We start from the raw sequence: 20425 nt of genomic DNA, 5'->3' as shown, positions 1-20425 counted from the left end.
CGGACAGATATGTAGGTGCTACCCCATTAAGAGCTTTAAAAACAAAAACCAGAATCTTAAAATTAATCCTAAAACGGACAGGTAACCAGTGAAGGGAAGCCAGAACAGGGGAGATATGTTCCATCTTTCGTGTACCAGTCTGCAGACGAGCTGCCGCATTCTGGACCATCTGTAGTCTAGAAAGAGAGGCCTGACTAATGCCTATATAAAGGCCATTGCAGTAATCCAAACGAGTTGAAACAAAGATATGTAAAATTCTTTGAAAGTCTTTAGGAGACAGAAAAGATTTTACCTTGGTAAGTTGTCTCAACTGGAAAAAACTAGATTTAACTACAGAGTTAATCTGTTAAAATCACTATCCAAGATAACTCCTAAATTTTTAACATAAGGCTTCACAAATGGATTCAATTCACCAAGGTCCAAACCAACTGAATCACAGATACCTCCCGGAGTAAACAGCATAACTTCAGTTTTGTTTTCATTAAAATTTAGGAAATTTAGTGCCATACAGGCCTTAATTTCCTCTAGGCACTGCATTAGAGGCGCTAGAGAACCGATATCTTCTCGTTTCAACGGCAGATAAATTTGCGTGTCATCTGCATAACAATGAAAGGAAATACCAAACTTCCTAAAAATCTGTCCCAAAGGAAGCATATACAAGGAAAACAAAATAGGCCCCAAAATGGAGCCCTGGGGGACCCCACATGTGAAAGAAGCAGTTGAGGAGACAAACTCTCAGTCCTCAGAGCCCACATAATCTGTGTAAGGTTATTATACTAAAGATGCTTTCTTGTTGCTTATTTAACACGTGTGATAAGAATGATGTTCCTGCATGTTTGTCAGTGTCTTTATACGCGTGTGATTGGATTAGGTGTGCATCTTTATTACTTCTGCAAGTCAGAGACGCTAATCTCGCTGATGGAAAAGAGCCGAGCCGCGGGGGAACGAACGGCTAGCCAGGGGTGGAGTCACAGCTTACAAATACTGGCCCTAAACACCAGCGTCCACTCACGCTTTAACCCAACACACAACACCACAACAGACAGGTGAGTTACTGCTGCACCAACACAGGTCACATATGTAGAACAGAAAGAACATGTGTGTTAGAGAAACAGTCAATTTTATTAAAAGTAGAGAACATTAGACATCTTATAAATAACATATAATAGTAATAATGTGGTGATATAGTAATTGTTAATAATAGATTATTATTAATAGAGTAATATAGTAACTGATGATAGATGCAGAGACCTGTGTTTGTGTTGAGGTGTTACTCTAGTGTTGTGAGTCATCGGCTCAGAGCTGAAACTGCTGGTCAGTGTGTTTGTGTGAGATAACGGATTCACTATTCAACAACGTTATTTCAATATTTAGAAGATTCACCATGGAGGGAGATATTAATACACACAGCCTTTCTATAGCTCAGACAGCAGGTCATGGGTTCGATTTCCAGGGAAAACAGGAACTGATCAAATAAATACAATGAAAGTCACTTTGGATAAAAGCATTCGCCAAATGTATGAAGTGTTTCTTGATCATCATTGTTTCTGCTTCAGCAGACAGAATGAGTCCCAAACACATCATCTACAAGAAACTCTCCAGAGACAAATCTGTGAGTATCTGTCTGTCCATCGTTTCTTTTTTGTCCAGTTTTCATTTCATTGTGTCCTTTAGTTCTGTTTTGTGTAATTATATGTCTGTTGTGCACATGTCACAAGTGTTAGTCATCAGTGATTGGTTAACGGTGTGTGATGTCATAGGTGGGCGTTTACATGGGGAAACGGGATTTCGTGGATCACTGTGATTTTGTTGATCCAGTCGGTGAGTTTAACAGCCAATCACAGCTCAGATCAAATCACTGCTCTCATGCGTCCACACCAGACTCTGATAGTAATAATGCAAAGTGACTATGGGCAACAAGATATGATGTCATGCTTTAAAAAAAATAAAAAATTTAAACTTAATATTTCAATAATTTAACAACAAATTTGTTTTTCATGTTTCTCTGACGTCTTTTATTGGTCACATGACATATAGGGAAACAGATTATATTATTATGTTTTATTTTTATTTATTTAAAAAATAAATTACAATCTCTTAGCTTTTCATTAACGCATAACCCCCAAATGTTAGTGAACTCCAGTTTGGGAAACCATGTTTTAAGAATTATCTAATCCATATCATTTACCACAATGCAAAACCTTGTGAATGAATTTAACTCCGTGAGGCCTGATATATGAAATAAGTCAAAAAAAAAAATAATTTAAACGGAAGAATTGTATATATTTATAAATATTTTTATATCTTAAAATATTGTTTTTGTATCATATTTAAAGTCAAAGTATCACATTTGATCCATAAGGCTTTTATGGCTCATATAGTGAGAATATGGAAGAAAAAAACAGCTCCATTTTATTCAGAAATGAAATTTTCTGCAGAGGCTGATATTTATATGAACAAAAAATGTTAGTCTGCTGCTTGTAATGAAAATCTCTGATATCTTTATAACAGTAGAGCAGATCCTTGCATAAAATGATCTAAATATCAGTCATCGCTCTATATCTCCAATAATATGTCTTAGTAAGATGAGACTGAAATGATCCAAACATATAATGCAATGCTGATTGAGAGATGAAGAAATAAGCGCTCCTCAGAAGATGTGAGATGAAGATCATTCCTCCGCTGAGGAACAGTGAAAGTAAAGCTTCTGGAAACAAACGCTCCTCAAAAGATCCTGATGATCAGATTTGAGACGCACTGATTTTACTAAAAAAAGATTGATGGAGAATCAAGTAAAGCTGAGCTGCTTCAGTCCAGTAAGAGTTCATCTGGAGATATGACTGCAGTTATTCTGATGTTTACTTGAGGATAATCAGTCAAGATTTAACAGAAACACATGTGAAGCAGCAGCTGAAGCTGGAGACGTTTCTACAATAAAACTGAAAGCGCTTTTACTGGATAAAATCAGACGGAAGTAGATTGAGTGTGACAGGTTTAAAAGCAAAGTTTTGATCATTTAGAGGCCCTAATTTGCATGATACAGTAGACTTTATAGGCTTAAATGAGTCTAAAGTCACAGATTTCTCTGATTGTCTCTCTCTCTCGTGTGTCAGATGGAGTTGTGCTGATCGACCCCGAGCAGGTGAAAGGGAAGAAAGGTGAGATGTTGACAGACAGATGGCAGTGCGGAGCTGCTGATCACAGCTGTGTGGATGAATTAAAGCCTGTGTTTATCTGCTCTAGTCTACGTCATGCTGTCCTGTACGTTCCGGTACGGTCGGGATGATATGGACGTGATGGGAATAGCGTTTCGCAGGGATATCTTCCTGTGCACTCGACAGGTCTATCCTCCTCTGCAGGACAAGGAACGCAGCGTTCACACCAAAGTACAGGAGAAGATCCTGCGCAAACTCGGAGACAACGCGTATCCCTTCTTCTTCGAGGTGAAAATCAGTCTGGGTCGCTTTTATTCATGAAAACAGCACAATAACTGTGCTGACAGACACAGGCTTTTACTGATTAGTGAAAATGCTTGTTTTCTCTCAGTTTCCAGATAACCTGCCATGTTCAGTGTGTCTGCAGCCAGGACCCACAGATGCAGGAAAGGTAAACATTATTATCATAAACATTCAGTGTTCTGGTACTATTATATTTTTTTTTATTAAAAAGTTTGATGGTTTAAATTTCAATTTTAGTCAGTTTTAGCAATTTTGTTCGGAGTTTGTCTTTTTTTATTTTTTTATAAAAAGGAAAAACAATTATGTATTTATCCTCCATTTTTATATATATATATATATATATATATATATATATATATATATATATAAATAATACAATAACCGTGTATTTGTGTGATTAATTGGAGCAAAAATGTATGTATTTGTGCAGCGTTGTGCAGTGGAGTTTGAGGTGAAGGTGTTCTGTGCAGAAAATCAAGATGAAAAAGTCCAAAAGAGGTAAGAAAAGTCATAAGCACACAGTATTCATTACCAGACCAACATAAGACCCCCTAAAAGTACAAAACCAGACCAGTACAAGCAAAGTTTGCAAGATATAAACTGTATGACACAGTCCTGCATTGTGAAAAAAAAATCTGCTGATATGACAAAAAAAAGCCAAATATTACCTAATCAGGTGATACTGAATTCAAAAGTATCAAACTTTGCATCATGCAGTTTTTTTCCAAATTTTTTCCTTTTTTTTTTTTTTTTTTTTCACAAAACCAATAGATTCTTGGATGCAGTAAAACAGCCACAAATGTAGCAGAAAACATCTGGCTCACGTTTGCATATTCTTCTGTCTTCCATAATTCTAGCATAAAATGTCATACAATGGGCTGAGAATTAAACGAATCGCTGTAATCTGACTCAGAGGAAGACAGGAATCGTGTTTGTGGAAGTCTTTTGCTTTTTCAAGAAAAATACAAGACGACTTCACTTTCTAAGCTGCAAAAATGCTATAAAATGCATCATTTTGTGAGAGAGTGTGATCTGCTCGAGCAAAACAGCCACTATTTTTGAAATCAGCGTCACACAATGTAAGAAAGTATTGTATTTTATTCGGCAAATATGGTGCAGGGCGGTATAATTTCTTTATATAAATGTGACCCTGGACCACAAAACCAGTCATAAGGGTAAATGTTTTTAAATTGAGATTAATACATCATCTGAAAACTGAATAAATAAGCTTTCCATTGCTGTATAGTATAAGACAGGACAATATTTAGCTGAGATACAACTATTAGAAAATCTGGAATCTGATGGTGCAAAAAAATTTACATATTGAGAAAATCACCTTTAAAGTTGTTCAAATGAAGTTCTTAGCAATGCATATTACTAATCAAAAGAAGTTTTGATATTTATGGTAGGAAATTTACAAAATATCTTCATGGAACATGATCTTAACTTAATATCCTAATGATTTTTGGCATAAAAGAAAAATAGATCATTTTGACCCATGCAGTGTATTTTTGGTTATTGCTACAAATATATCCCAGCGACTTCAGACTGCTTTTGTGCTCCAGGGTCACACATATAAGCATGTCCAACTTCATCTGCATGCATACACTAGTACATGTAATGCAATATACTGCATTACACATTTAGTATACTATATAGCAAATCTCAACTGATGATTTTTAAAAATTGTCACAAAATGTAGACTATATTACTCGGCTCTAATCTACTAAATGCAACTATAAAGCATGCAGATATTAGTATATTATAAACATTGTGATATTCTGTAAAGCTGCTGTAAAGACCCAGACCATGTTCATGTGGTCTTGAGAGTCCTGAGAGCAAAACTTAAGATCCAGACTCCAGCTCTTTACACGATGTGCTCCATATGTCTTTCTGCAGGAGTTCGGTCCGGTTGGCCATCAGAAAGATCCAGTACGCTCCAGATAAAGGCAGCGAGGCTCCATCGGCCGAGACCACCTGTGAATTCATCATGTCTGATAAACCGCTGCACATGCATGTCAGTCTGGAGAAAGAGGTGAGATGTCCTGCATCATATCTAGAGACTCTTAACTTATGGGTGTCTTTTTTGATATTTTTTAACATTAGCAATCACAACTATGAATGAACTTATTGGTTTTTCCATAACTAAGCCATAAATAAAAGTATTGAGTGGAGACTGTTGATTGTTACAGACGTATTACCATGGAGAGGAGATCAACATTAGCGTGGGCATTGACAACAGCTCCAACAGGAACATGAAGGACTTGTCAGTCTCAGGTGCGTGAACACTTTTGACTTTGAAACTGACGAGAAAGTGTTTTCAGTGTGTTACTGAGCGTTTTCTCTGTTTCTCTGTGACAGTGGAGCAGGTCACTAATGTGGTGCTTTACTCAAACGACAAGTACATCAAAACTGTGGCCTATGAGGAAACCATGTGAGTACAAACACACCAGGATTATATCTCTATCCACCCTACACCATACATATTACGGTGTAATATTACCCTGGCATTTAATTACCAAAAAAAGGTCAACTCTGTGGTGATAGGATTTCTAATAGAGTTTCTGAGGGAGTGACTGTAAGTCTGACGTCGTTCTTTCCTGTAACTGCTGTAATCCATATCTCTGCATTTTCTTCCTCTTCTGGAAAGTCGTGGGAACACAACAGTGGAGTTTTTCATTCACTGCTGGAGCAAACAGGAGAGCAAAAGTGATATTGAATGATCTCTCATGTACCTCTATAGAAGTTTACCCTGCTGTAGTGTGTATTCCTGGAAATGTCAAACGAGTCCATTTGGTTCATTGAGTTTGTCTCGGTGCATTCTGGGATTTTAGATTCTGTTCCAGATTAGATCTATTACAATAATGCTTCTTTATTCTGACTTCTAATATAACATTAGGAACATTTTGAAGCTTTTTGTTGTGAAGCACATATCTGATGACTTAAACTGCTCACTAGGTTCAAATGTAACATTTAGAAGTGTCAACTTTATGATGTCACTGTCAGAATGTTACACTTTGCATCATTATTTTGTAACATTTGTGTTCTATTTATGATGTCACAGGGACACTGTGCCGTCAGGTACGAGTCTGAAGAAGATTTACACCCTTTGTCCTCTACTGGACAATAACCCTGAGAGACTGGGACTCGCTCTGGATGGGAAACTAAAGCACGAGGACACTAACCTGGCCTCCTCCAGCATGTGCGTGCAGATCATTCAGCATCAAGACACTATAAAAATCTTTCAAAGTTGTAAATAAGTTATTGGAGTATGTTCACAAGAAAATATTATTTCAACCTTTCCACTTAAACTTTTAATTCAGTGTGTTACTTGCAGTTTTTTGTAATTGTGAAATTTACTAGCAATTTATAAGTGAAAATTGTTTCAATTAAGTAAATCCTAAACCAGTTTTTATTTAATTTAATTTAATTTTTTAGTGTACATAGATAATCTGATAAACCCTAAAAGTCCATAGAGGAAAATTTCCCCCCAAAATTAAAATTTGCTGAAAATGTCCTCACCCTCAGTCCATCGAAGATGTAGATGAGTTTGTTTCTTCATCAGGTTTGGAGAAATGTAGCATTGCATCAGTGTCTCAGCAATGGATGCTCTGCAGTGAATGGGTGCCGTCAGAATGAGAGTCCAAACAGCTGATAAAAACATCACAATAATCCACAAACTTCTTGATGCTGGATTTGTTTCAGTTTTTGTCTTCAGATGTTAACTGATGGACTGGAGTGGTGTGGATTATTGTGATGTTTTATCAGCTGTTTGGACTCTCATTCTGACGGCACCCATTCACTGCAGAGCATCCATTGCTGAGACACTGATGCTATGTTACATTTCTTCAAATCTGATGAAGAAACAAACTCATCTACATCTTGAATGGCTAATTTTCATTTTTTGTTGAACTATTTCTTTAATATTCTCTGCAGTGTAAAGGATGAGGTGCTGAAGGAGATTCTGGGAATGTTGGTGGCCTATAGGGTGGTGGTGAAGTGTAATGCAGCCGGGTGAGTGAACATGAGCTGTTTTGAGTTTAGGTTCATACATATACTAACCAAACCAATATGTGGTTGTTTGGGAAGATGCTAATGACTTTGTTTCTGCTCTCTTACAGCCTCGTTGGATCCAGATGAGTGTTGAATGCAGTAAAGTTGTCTAGACTTTGTGAGTGTGTACGTTTGTAAGATGTGATCGTGTGTTTTTCAGTGAGGTTACTGTGGAGGTTCCCTTCAAACTCATGCATCCCAAACCTGTTCCAGGTGAGCTGATCACATTCCCAGTACTGATTTCACAGCTATTCTCTCAGTTTCTAAAATCAATTAAATTAAATGCACATACATAGGACTACAGTACATGGAGCAAATTCCACTAACATAAACTATATTATCAGTATTGAATAACCAGACATTCATCCACCAAGAACAGTTGTAAACTCATTAACATATACAGAAAATGTTTTGCTCATATCAACTTCCAATATATATGTCAGTGTTATTGTAGTATCACTAAACTATTATTATAGCTTTCGTTAGTATTTTAATTAGTTTTTCTGTTTTCATTTTAAATTTAGGTAAAGTTTTAGTAACTTGTTTTTGTAATTGAGTTGTTGTTTTTTTGTAAATGTTTGTAGTTTTTATTATTTCAAAAAAAGTGAAAATGTGAAAAGCTGCCTTTGCAAATTATTATTTTTTAATTAAAATTAAAGTTTAAAATAAAAATAAAATAAGTTGTTTTATATTGTATTTCAGTTTAGGTTTATTTTAATTCAAGAAGGTTTTTTCTTTTGTTTTTCAATGGTTTTATTTTTAGTTAATGATAACCCTGATAAGTGCATTACTGTAAGCATGATTTTTGTTTTTACAAACTAATAAATCTTCTGAGGTCGTGTAATTTTGAATTTGAATGGGATTTAAAAGACTATTTAATAATTAACAATTTTATATACACTGACACTATCGGAACACAAATTGAACTGAATTGAGGTGAATGGCATCAACACTGTTATTGAGCTCTATCTTCTATACAGCTGCATTAGAGCTGAAATTACATTTTTCATAACTGATGATTTTTATAACACTAACACGGTTATTTTCCTGCTTTGAAGCAATCTGTATTGTATAAAGCGCTATAGAAATTAATGTGACTCGACTTGATCTGATAATAACTGAATGTTATCTGCTTGCTTTTCTCCCTGTTCTCCTCGTCCTAAAGAGAGGTAAGCCACAGTTATAATTTTCCATTGTGATCGTCCATTATCAGGGTGTATATTCAGTGGGGTTCATGTGATCTTATGCTATATATGCTGTTATATAATACCCTCCATATAGAGTCCTCGTGTCTCTGATTCCACGTGTTCGTTGCACAATGTGTGGCGTTTACTTCCCTGTCTTTAATTTGCAACAACACACACACTCTTGAGACGATAAACGATCCACGTTGGCTCTGGGAAGGGAAAGTTGAGAGCGTCAGTATCTCTGATATCGGTGTCCCATCTAAATGCGATCGGTCTCTTGTGTGGAGCCCCAGTTTAGCATCGTTCTTTCAGTAAATCTGTTGTTAGTGTTCAATAGAAACCGTATTCTGACATCAGAATAGGGGTGTGTGTCGTTGACATAAACACCTTTGTTCCTGTTTTCGGATTTACTGTTCCTCTTCATCTTCACATCTGCGATTCTATCGGCATTGATTGAGTTTCTTGTTTGTCTCTGTGTGTTTAGTGAAGACACAACTGACCTGGTGTTCGAGGAGTTTAAACGCTCATATCTGAAAGGAGTCATCGGCGACGATGACGAATCTCCGGCTGAGCCTTGAGAGCCTTCTCTATAAAGAGTGCACACATATGAGTGTACAGACTCATTCGTATAAAGGTTCATAAGCATTTATGGATGCATATTGAGATTGTGTAGATCAGGGCTGTCCAAACTCGGTCCTGGAGGGCCGGTGTCCTGCAGAGTTTAGCTCCAACCCTAATCAAACACACCTGAAGCAGCTAATCAAGCTCTTACGAGGCATACTAGAAGCTTCCATGCAGGTGTGTTGAGGCAAGTTGGAGCTAAACTCTGCAGGACACCGGCCCTCCAGGACCGAGTTTGGACAGCCCTGGTGTAGATGTGATGTGCAAGAAGCCAGGTGAGAAGAAAACAATCGGCCAAATCAGCATTTATGCTGCAGTTTTCATATATTCCCTGCAAATTATGTATATTGTAGTGAACCTGATCACCGCTGCTAAACATTTGCATTTTGAGCCATAAGAACCAAAAAACTTCTGAAATCAAGTGTGAACTTCATTCAAAAAGCTTCTTAGAATACTGAAATTATAACTATAATATATGCTGATATATAGTACATTTGTCACACATGGATGAACTGTATAGTAAATTAGAGGCAAATTCTGTTGTTATTTGCTCTTTAAATGCTTTGCACTAAAAGAACAGCGAAACATCTTGGTTTACGTGATCTGTGTACCAAAAGACTGATCATTTTTAACAAAACCTTAATTTCAAAACTAGTTTCAAAGCTTTGTAACATGTAGTTAAATTAGTTTGTAAATTAGTCTTGTAAAAGTAGTTTAACCAACGATTTTCATGGCCTGGTGGAACGCCACCCTACTCCGCAAACTACAGTTACATACAGTTTTAGTGTGCAACTTCTTATAGCAGCAATCCAGAGATGAACTCAAACCTGTTTACCTTTAATAATCTGTTTCAATTGAGGAGCATTTCTTGTTGCATTAAAAATAATAAATCTATTTTAATGCTTATTTGAGTGTTTATATACTGTTGTTTTCATTAATATTTTGTATTGGTTTTCATTTATATGTATTTTAGTAATTATTGTATTTCAACTTATTGCAACAAACCTTCAATAAGTTTTTGTCAGGTAGTTGCCAAGTATTTTTTTTTTTTTTTTATTACCAGTATTAGTTTCATTTAATAACATCAACACTTAAAAGATGTTAAGTTTGGATGCTGTCTAAGTAGACATTAGAAGAGAATTTTCAGATGAAATATTCAAATAAAAATGTCCAGACATGGCATTAAGGCTTTTGTCAGGTAGTGCCTTGTGGTTCTTGGTCTGGTCTGATTTGCTCAGGTGGTACTAATTTGACAAGTGGAAGAACAATCAAAAACAAGGAGTCAGATTAATAGTTTACAATTTATTGGAAACAAAAGGGTAATCAATACACAGAGCATGAACATGTGTTGTCATTGTTACATGGTCACTGCTAGAATTCACAGCACCCAGGACAACATGTTTATTTTTTGGGGTGGGCCCCCTCTTCTCTGGACACATGTAGGCAACACCATAAGAGGTTTCCCAACATAATATTGTGTCTGAATAATCCATACTCAAATGATATAAACCCAAAGTAAAGAGACACTATTGTACTTCTCTCCACTCACCTATCCTTAGACACACATGTATGCACCGGCCCACCCAGTTTTCCTGTTCTCATTCTCATTTTCACACTTATTCACAGTGTGTGTCCACTGAATAGCTGCAAGGATGATTTAACAGCTGATTGGTGCGTTCCTGCTCATTTTTAATTCTTTACAAACATCCGGCTGAAAACATGTCAAGGGAGCAACCTCCTGACTGATCCACCTCACTGTGTATTGTTGGGTCATAATACAGCTAATCAAGTTACTGGACATGTACTGTAAATAAACACCGCACATATCCACCTGGATAACTAATTCATTCCAAACATGAGGAAGAGAAGGCTCTGCTTTCAACCGAAGGTTTGCTTCTACATACAAACTACATAAACTGGTCTTAAAATAGAATCTACATGTAATCTGGGATAATATTGAAACAATAGATCATGTTTTGGGGTTGAGGTTGGATCATTTTACAGGTGTGGTTAAGAGTTTAGGGTGTAGGTTAAAATTAGGGGGCAGGTCCATAGCTGATAAAAGATTAGGTTTAGAATGTTGGGTGCAGGTTTGGGTAAAAGTTTAGAATGTTGGGTGTGGGTTAACAGATTAGGGTGCAGGTCTAGGGAGTTGATAAATGTTTAGAATGTTGGGTGCAAGTCTGGGGTGTAATTAAATGTTTGGGTTAAGGTTTAGAATTTTGACTGCAGGTTAACAGTTTAAGGAGTTGATAAAAATGTAGGTTTAGAATGTTGGGTGTAGCCCTAGGGCGTAGTAAAATGTTTGGGTGAGGGTTAAGAATGTTGAGAGTAGGTTAACAGATTAGGGTGCAAGTCTAGGAAGTCAATGTTTAGGTTTAGAATGTTGGATGTAGGTCTAGGGTGCAGTTAAAAGTTTGGGTGAAGGTTCAGAATGCTGAGTGCAGGTTAACAGTTTAGGTTGCTGGTCTAGGGAGTAGACCTAGAGTAGAGTTTAGGTATAGAAATTAGTTTGTATGTCTAGGGCAGGGTTCCTCAAATCTTACCCTGGAGGTCCAATCTGCTGCAGAGTTTAGCTCCAACCCTGATCAAACTCCCCTACCTGTGATTTTCTAATGATCTTGAAGACTCTGATTAGCATGCTCAGGTGTGTTTGATTAGGGTTAGAGCTAAACTCTGCAGGAATGGTCCAGATTTGAGGAACCCTGGTCTAGGGTGTAGATCAAAGTTTGGGTGGAGGTTTAGAATGTTGGGTGTTGGTCTAGGGCAGTGCTTCCCAAACCTGTCCTGGAGGACCTGAATCAGGTGTGTCTGATAAGGGAGACATACAAAATGTGCAGGGCTAGGGGTCCTCCAGGACAGGTTTGGGAAGCACTGGTCTAGGGAAGAGGTCAAATTTAGGTTTAGAATTCAGGGTGTAGATTAAGTGTTTAGGGTCTAAGGCCAGGGGTCTCCAACCCTTCTTTTGGAGAGCTACCTTCCTGTATTCTTCAGCTCCAACTCTGCTTCACCTGCCTGTTACTTTGACGTAATCCTGAGCACCTTGATTAGCTGTTGTGTTTGAATAGGGACGGAGCTAAAATGTGCTGGATGGTAGCCCTCCAGGAGCTTGATTGGCTGCTCCTTGTCTGGGCTGAAGGTGGTGGTTTAGAATGTAGGGGTTGGTTAAGGATTTAAGGTGTAGGGTAAGAGGGTAAGGTATACATATGGGCCTCTATGGAATTCCCCAGGAAAGAGCACCTTCAGGGAAATCTGGACTATTTCCATTGTTTCCAGGGCCATCTCTTCCAAACATTTCATCACATCTGTCTGGGTACAGCAAAAACCCGCTGAATGTGCTGCTGCCCTCGCTGGCGGTGTACATGCCGTTAGTGGTGGAGTCTTTCACTTGCAACCACACCCAGTCACCCTGGTGCAGACTCATCACCACCTGCTGAGAGGCGGTATTAATTTCCACTGGCGTAGTTGTCCTCACCATGGCCTCGAAATTGTGGAAGAGTCCAACCTTTAGCATACGGACGGACACTTGCAGATGGTAGCTAAACACGTAGGTTCCGTTAACTGGGGCGGTGTAGACGCCGTTATCAGGGTTGTAGTGCTGGTTTAAGTTGTAGATGATCCGTTTGAAAGGCACTGGGCGGCTCGGCATAGGAAAGGAGGTGAGTAAAGCAGCAGAAAAACCAGATTGCACAGTGGGTGAACAAGGTCCGGGCATACCAGTCATTCCCATATCTCCCTGATCACCTTTAGGTCCTGTGCCTCCAGTTTGACCCGCTGGCCCTGTCAGGCCCTGGCCTCCCTTCTCACCCTTTTCACCTGTTTGACCCTGGGCTCCTGTAGCCCCATCCTTACAATTGCACAGGCCCTGTGGACCTTGGTCACCCTTCTCCCCTGGTACACCTGGAACGCCAGGCCCCCCCGCCACACCCAGATCGCCCTTCATCCCTTTGGGACCAGGGTCTCCATTTAGCCCAGGTAACCCTCGTGCACCTGCGGGGCCGGGAAGACCTGGCTCACCTGCTGGCCCTGGTAAGGGCTCACAGGTCTCCGGGCACTGACCATCTTCGCCCTTTGGACCCTGTTCTCCCGAAGAACCATCAAAACCACGGTCACCCTTCTCACCTGGGAAGCACATATATGATAATATGGTCACCAAGACCCATAATGGGCATTGTGTGTATGTAAATGCTAATAGATTAATGAAAATTCACTAACCTTTAAATCCCCTGTCTCCCTTCGGACCTGAAACTCCAGTATGACCAATGTCACCCTTATCTCCTGCATCACCTTTCTCACCTGTGGGTGTGTAAATTACATTACCAGATTTAACTCGATTTAAATTAACACCAGTTTTTGAGAGTAACTAACTGACCATGGTCTCTATGATCTACTTAAAGGGATAGTTCATCCAAAAATGAACATTTTGGGTGAAGGTTCAGAATGATGGGTGTAGGTTAACAGATCAGGGTGCAGGTCTAGGAATTCAATTAATGTTTAGGTGTAGAATGTTGGGTGTAGTTAGAAGTTTGGGTGAAGGTTCAGAATGCTGGGTATAGGTCTAGGGAATAGGTAAAGTTTAGGTTTAGAAGGTTGGGAATTAGTTAAGAGTTTGGGTTACAATTGTAGATTTCAGGGTGTAGACTAAGAGTTTAAGGTCTAAGGCCAGGCGCCTCCAACCCTGCTTTTGGAGAGCTACCTTCCTGCATTCTTCAGTTCCAGCCCTGCTTCAACACACCTGCCTGTTACTTGGACGTAATCCGTAAAAAATGACAAAAAGATGATATTTTGAAGAATGTTGCTAACCAAACAGTTGGTTATCTGCATTCTCTAGAATATATTTCTTGTTTTTAACAGAAGAAAGAAACTTGTATAAATGACAAAATGTTCATTTTTAGGTGAACTATCCCTTTAAGTTTTCAATGCTTTTTGGAAATGCATCCAAGATAGTAACTTAAACCAATCATTTCGCCACTACAAGCGGGAAGCTTGTAGTATGGGAAGCCACAATTTCAAACTAGCTTCCCCAACACTGACGCGCACACATACTGAATAAAATGCATCATACAAGACTTGTTCTCGAGTCTCACCCTTTATGCCAGGACGTCCTGTGAATCCTGGACGGCCGGGAAACCCAGTGAGGCCTCTTGGACCTGAACTACCAGGAACTCCTGTGAGTAACAGATGCAGTTAGTAAAACCTTTGACGATAATAAACAGAGTATGTGTAAGACAATGCAGTGGAGTTCGTACCTGGCAGTCCGCGGTCGCCTCTGTCTCCTTTCTGGCCTCGGTTTCCGGAGCAAGCGGAGCAGATGCAGAACCAGGGTACCTGGTCCGCTGTGGGTGGAACCGGAGCTTCCAGAATCATCTGACAATAGGATAAATCAGGCTCCGCAAATCCCGTTTGTCCCTGTGTCCCGTTGTCAGTGGGCATTAACCCAAGCTCTGTTACACGGAGTTCAGGAGGTAAAGCACACTGGCCGAAAGACAAACACACCAACACCCCTACGATACACCTTATGTCCTGTAGACAAAAACATAGAGTTAAATCTAATTACAGAGCACCTTTAAAATATTTTGTTACTGTCTCACAGCAAGAAGAGTCCAGATTGTTTAATTGTAATGGCTGCTACAGCATTGCTGGATAGTATGTTCTGACTGGTTGATATTGTCATTTTAAATAAAAGATTATTAAAGTAGGTTTTACAAGAGACTGCTTTTTCAGACTTTCTACTTCTAAATTTGTAAATTTAAAAATTGTTTCAAAATATCTATCTATCCATCTTTGGTGAGCAAAAGTTTGAGCACCTTTGACCTGGAAAACACATCTGATAAATATACCAATTTTGCTATAAAATAAAGAATAATATAGAAAATACTGTATAATGGAACAAAAAAAAACTCAACTACAACACTAAATATTTAACTCTGTTTAGCTTTTTTTAAGTGATTAACCGTCATTTTCATTAACAGCAGTTAGGTAAGACGGATAGACACATTGATCACCCACCATGTTCCAGTGAAGCAGCATCTTGTTAAGTGTGTGAAAAAATCTCTGATGTTCTGACGACCTGCACTTATATACCTGCACCTGTGCCTGTGTTTGTGTGTATTTGACCGCTGGGACTTGGGTTTTTTTCCTCTCTCATTCTCTGCGACCTCATTAGGCCAGAATATCATGAGTAATAATATAGTGGAGAGAAAGCTTCTGCCTTTGTGTGTGAGACACAGCAGTGTGAGAGCAGGCGTGGCTCCGTCAGGACTGTAACAGGAGAGAGTTGATGCGTCTCTGGAGATGATTTATAATACAGGGAAGTATGGGAACACGGCAGGCCTCCGACCCGATCCAGATCAGATCTCTCACACACACACACACACACAGAGGATTCTCTTTCTGTAAGAGCCAGTCAACAGAATATGTAACAAGTAATACCTGGAATATCTTATCACAGATCTGTGAAGAGTATCCCATAATGCAGCAGTACATTTGTTATTTTAATCTTTTATTTTGACAGCAAAAGCGCCACACTGAATTTATTGAAGAGCGATGGCTGTGCTATTTGTTTCATACAGTTCTGTCTATTATTTCCCAGATTATTATGCGCTAAATTGCATATTATGATTTAAAATAAGTTATTTGTTGACACAATGTGACTTTCAAAATATTTCACTCTTTGTTGGAGCATTTCAAACAAGAACAAACAAGACATTATTTGTTATAATAATTATCATTTTAGTATTTATTATTTGTTTATTTTTAAACAAGAAGTCTTTCAGGACTCAAAAGGCCACTTATTCACTATTAACTATACGACTTTTCCCTCAATAAATTACTAATTTGCTGCTTATTAATAGTTAGTAAGGTAGTTGTTAAATTTAGGTATTGGGTAGGATTAGGGATGTAGAATAACGCAGATGCACATTTTCAGGTTTCTCCAGAAATATTTGATCAGGTTCAATCCCAGGCTGTGGCTGGGTCACTCAAGGACATTCACAGAGTTGTCTATAAACCACTCTTGCTGTGTGCTTAGGGTCATTGTCCTGTTGGAAGGTGAACCTTCTGCCCAGTCTGAGGTTCTGAATGCTGTGGACTAGGTTTTCATTAAGGCTATCTCAATATTTTGGTGCAGCTTTTCTTCTACTCTGATGAGTCCCTCAGTCCCTGCCGCTGAAAAACAGCATGAGGCTGCTTCCAGCACACTTTACTTTTGGGATGGTACTCTGCAGGTGATGAGCAGAGCTGGTTCCCTTCAAACATAATGCTTAGAATTGAGGTTCATCAGACCAGAGAATCCTGTTTCTCAAAGTCTGAGGGTCCTTTAGGTGCTTTTTGTAAATTCCAAGTGTGTTTTCTTTTGTCTTCACTGAAGAGAGGATTTATTTTGGCCACACTGCCATAAAACCCAGATCTGTGGAGTGTTGCAGTGATGTTTGTCCTTCTGTAGGTTTCTCCTATCTCCACATATCTCCAGGTTCTTGGTCACCAGTCTAGACAAGCCCTTCTCCATCAATTGCTCAGTTTGGCCAGGAGGTCAGCTCTACGAAGAGTCCTGCTTGTTTCAAACTTCTTCCATTAAGGGTAACAGAGACTATATGCTTCTGTGAACCTTCAATGCTGCAGAAATGTTTCTGTACCCTTCCCCAGATCTGTGCCTCGATGCAAGCCTGTCTCGGAGGTCTACAGGGAATTCCTTGGACTTTATGGCTTGGTTTGTGCTCTGACATGCTTTGTTAACTGTGAGACCTTATAGACAGGTGTGTGCCTTTCCAAATCATATCCAATCAACTGAATTTACCGCAAGGCCAGTTTATTTATATAGCACATTTCATACACCGTGGTAATTCAAAGTGCTTTACATAAAAGCAAGTGAAATAATCATTAAAAATAATAATCACAGCAATAAAAACAAGGAATTAAAAATAATAAAAACAAGGATTTTAAAATGATATAGAAATTAACTGATGAACTCTGCACAATTAAAACTTTAAAACTGCTTTAGTGATGAATTTAATTTTTCATAATTGACAAACTTTGCAACATTGACACCATACAGAGATGAATCAAAATTGAACAAAATCGAGTTGAATAATGACACTATTAATTGTTGAAACAATTTTCACTCTGAAATTCCTAGTTAAAAAAGAATTAAGCATTACATTTTGAAGTAGAAAGAATGAAATGGTATTTTCATTGTAAAATACACTCTGATAATATTTGTTTTATTTACAACTTTGAGAGAAAAAAAACATTTTTAACAGTGTATGCTGCTACAATAGTGGACATAAAAAGGTGTTTATGCAACAAAGATCATGCGTGATGCGTGGTAAAACAGACACATGCACACACACACATTATGCAGGATCGGTTTCCTTCTCAGTTTTCTTCCCTATCACACGGTAGCATGTAAAAAGAAAGAATTACTGTGAAAGGTGTGTGTTTGTGTGTATTTGTGAAAGAGAATTAACGAGTGTTACTGAAGTCAATGCTGTGTTGTTTAGAAAGAATGTGTTATTTGAAGGGAAAGCATCCTAATGAGAGCTAGTGTGTATTACTGAGGAAGCATGCATTGGCAAGATGTGAAACACAGATGTGAAACTGGACACACAAACACAAACAAAGCCACGGCCGCTTCTTCACAGCACCGCCCAGCTCCTGACCCTGTTTCTACTGTCCTGCACTTCTTTACACGGCCGTGCTGTGTTTATTGTCTTTATGAGGAATTCCATTACAGCTGTATGTGCTACATAACCCCCCTAAAACCCATCAGGATCAAGTCTACAGTTACATACTCGGCAATCATTGCTGTATTTATTACATTAGGGTGTATATTTACAGGAAACACACACTCTCGCTATTATATTCTAGACCGTTCCATAACCTCAGCTTCAACATTTCGCTGCAGGCTGTTGTCATTCATTCATTCATTCATTCATGTGGACGATGTCAAATATGGTTAAAAAAAAAAGATGATATCCAAAACAATACATAAAGTGACATAAAAAGAGGCGGCACACTTCCTACCTTCCCGAAAGGATGTTGGATTTTTGAATTAATTATTTGATTTGTGGAATAGTACATTATTTAACAGGGTTGTTCGTAAATGTAGCATTCCATCACTTGCTCTGCAGTGAATGGGTGCCGTCAGAATGAGAGTCTGATAAAAACATCACAATAATCCACACCACTCCAGTCTATCAGTTAACATCTGGAGAAGACAAAAGCTGAAACAAATACATCAAGTCATTTTCACTTAGCTAAGATATGAGTTTATAATCCATAACACTTCATTCAGTGAAAAAGTCTATCCTCTGTTGTCCTCTCACATCAAAATGTGACTTTAAAAGGTTCTTGATCTGTGCATATTTCACTCCTCTGATTCAGACTGTTTACAGGTGTGATTTGCTTCATTTTAGCAATTAAATCAGCTGTGTTTTGGTGATTTTTAGTTGGAAGTCAGTTGAACTATGCTCCAATGAAGTTTAATAAACACAAAGTGGCTTTTATTTTAAACACTTTATCTATTGTTTTAACATTTAAAATGGTACAAACTTCTTTTTGACTGAAAGCATGCTTTTGGTATCTTTCTTTAAAATACATGTTCCTTAGTTAGATTGTTTTGTAATCTAATGCAATCCAGTTTATAAATATACTGTGTTTGAATGTTCCCATTAATTTATGAATGATCACATCCAGCTTTTTTTTCTTGGTTATATGAATGTTAAGGAAACATTTAATTAACAAGTAGTAAAATAAAATAAAATAAAAAAACGTTAGATGAGCGTTCAGAAAGTTTCATAAAAAAATAATGTTATAAATAACATTTTTGTGCTAATGTTTTAAGAACAGATCATTTTAAAAAGCTTAGTTTACATTGGCAGCCGTCGTGTGAAGTCCTCCTCGTGTGATGACCGAAGAGTGTAAAGACCATGGACTCTACCGTGTGACTCCACCGGGCTGGGACACCAGCAGAGGATGTAAGTATCGCTTTTTATTTCTCCTCTTTTCTACTTGTTTCACTTCTGTTTCAGTTTTTATAACCATTTCTTACTATGTGTAAGTTGTTGTTTTCAGCATGTGTGTTTGGCTCAGTGTTATTTCTTAGGATTACTGATAAACTATACTGTCCTGATTTGTATTTGTTATCTATTTTAATTTTAGTTAAATAATGTCTGAATTTATTATGTCTGTATAGGTCTTTTTTTAAGTTTTAGTTTTATTTAATTTTAGTTAATTTAATACTTCAAACTAAATGGAAATGATATTTTATATATATGTTGTTTTTTGGTGTTTGGCTAGTGTTATGTTAGAATCATTATTATACTCATACCTTTTGTTGTTTAATATTTTGAATTGTTTTTAGCTTTATTTTTTGTTTTTAATTTAAATGTTAAATTTTGAAATTGTGTTGTATGCATTTGTCATTTTTATTTAATTTCTTTATTTTTAAAATGTGTTTAGGTAGTATTTATAAAGTTTTAGCTTTTAGTTTTGGATCTGTTTTTAGTTGTTTTAATACTACAATTGATTGCTTCTGTTGTCCTGAGTTGAAAGTTGCTTTGGATAAAAGCGTCTGCTAAATAATGAGTGAGTAAAGTGACATACTGCCAAGTATGGTGACCCATACTCGGAATCCTAAGTGCACACACACACACCCTGGACACACACCCGGAGCAGTGGGCAGCCATTTATGCTGCAGCGCCCGGGGAGCAGTTGGGGGTTCAGTCGTGGTATTCACTCCCCCCACCTACAATCCCTGCCGGCCCGAGACTCAAACCCGCAACCTTTGGATTACGAGTCCGACTCTCTAACTATTAGGCCACGACTTCCCCACCCACCACCTGGGTTAAATTTTTTAACCCAAAAGTTGGGTTAGTCCATATTTGACTCAAAGTTGGGTTGAAACAACCTAGCATTTTTTAGAGTGTAGAAAAACATTTGTTCTTAACTTTTAGAATGAACTTCCTTGAGCGTCTAAGAACGTTGTTAACTGGGATGACATTCAGTCATTTTAAGTGTGACTTGTGCGTCCAGAATCCAGATATTTTGGGGGCCCCTCGTTATGCTACAGCTCCTCTGTCCGGTAGGCGGCGCTCCCGGCGGCAGTGT

The 20425-nt window shown here is 38.1% G+C and overlaps 2 protein-coding genes across 2 annotated transcripts; one reads left to right on the top strand and one right to left on the bottom strand.

The window, feature by feature from the left end:
* The first annotated feature begins 945 nt into the window (after nt 1-945).
* On the top strand, nt 946-8353 carry LOC306854164 (S-arrestin-like). The gene is made up of 13 exons (XM_079391981.1): nt 946-1046; nt 1557-1612; nt 1761-1821; nt 3114-3158; nt 3244-3443; nt 3547-3606; nt 3889-3956; nt 5358-5493; nt 5651-5735; nt 5820-5892; nt 6523-6660; nt 7395-7472; nt 7580-8353. The coding sequence occupies exons 2-13, from the start codon at nt 1565-1567 to the stop codon at nt 7596-7598; spliced, it is 1011 nt and encodes a 336-aa protein (XP_079248107.1). The 5' UTR covers nt 946-1046; nt 1557-1564; the 3' UTR covers nt 7599-8353.
* A 4180-nt stretch (nt 8354-12533) lies between these two features.
* On the bottom strand, nt 12534-17043 carry LOC306853756 (uncharacterized protein; the record flags this gene model as incomplete). The annotated part of the gene is made up of 5 exons (XM_079391402.1): nt 12534-13441; nt 13535-13615; nt 14407-14487; nt 14569-14842; nt 16954-17043. 5 exons carry the CDS (start codon nt 17041-17043, stop codon nt 12534-12536), a joined length of 1434 nt encoding a protein of 477 aa, XP_079247528.1.
* Between the last annotated feature and the right edge of the window lie 3382 nt (nt 17044-20425).

Source organism: Barbus barbus, assembly GCF_936440315.1.
Source record: "Barbus barbus genome assembly, chromosome: 34".
Classification (NCBI taxonomy): domain Eukaryota; kingdom Metazoa; phylum Chordata; class Actinopteri; order Cypriniformes; family Cyprinidae; genus Barbus; species Barbus barbus.
The sequence above is the reverse complement of the archived record's forward strand: the minus strand, read 5'-3'. Positions and strand labels throughout refer to the sequence as shown.

What these genes read in the sequence shown, in the direction of transcription:
- LOC306854164 (XM_079391981.1), top strand. Translation starts at nt 1,565, where the DNA reads ATGAGTCCCAAACACATCATCTACAAGAAACTCTCCAGAGACAAATCT. An exon ending in GCAGGTGAAAGGGAAGAAAG is followed by an intron (nt 3,159 to 3,243) that starts GTGAGATGTTGA and finishes TATCTGCTCTAG; the next exon opens with TCTACGTCATGCTGTCCTGT. An exon ending in GACCCACAGATGCAGGAAAG is followed by an intron (nt 3,607 to 3,888) that starts GTAAACATTATT and finishes GTATTTGTGCAG; the next exon opens with CGTTGTGCAGTGGAGTTTGA.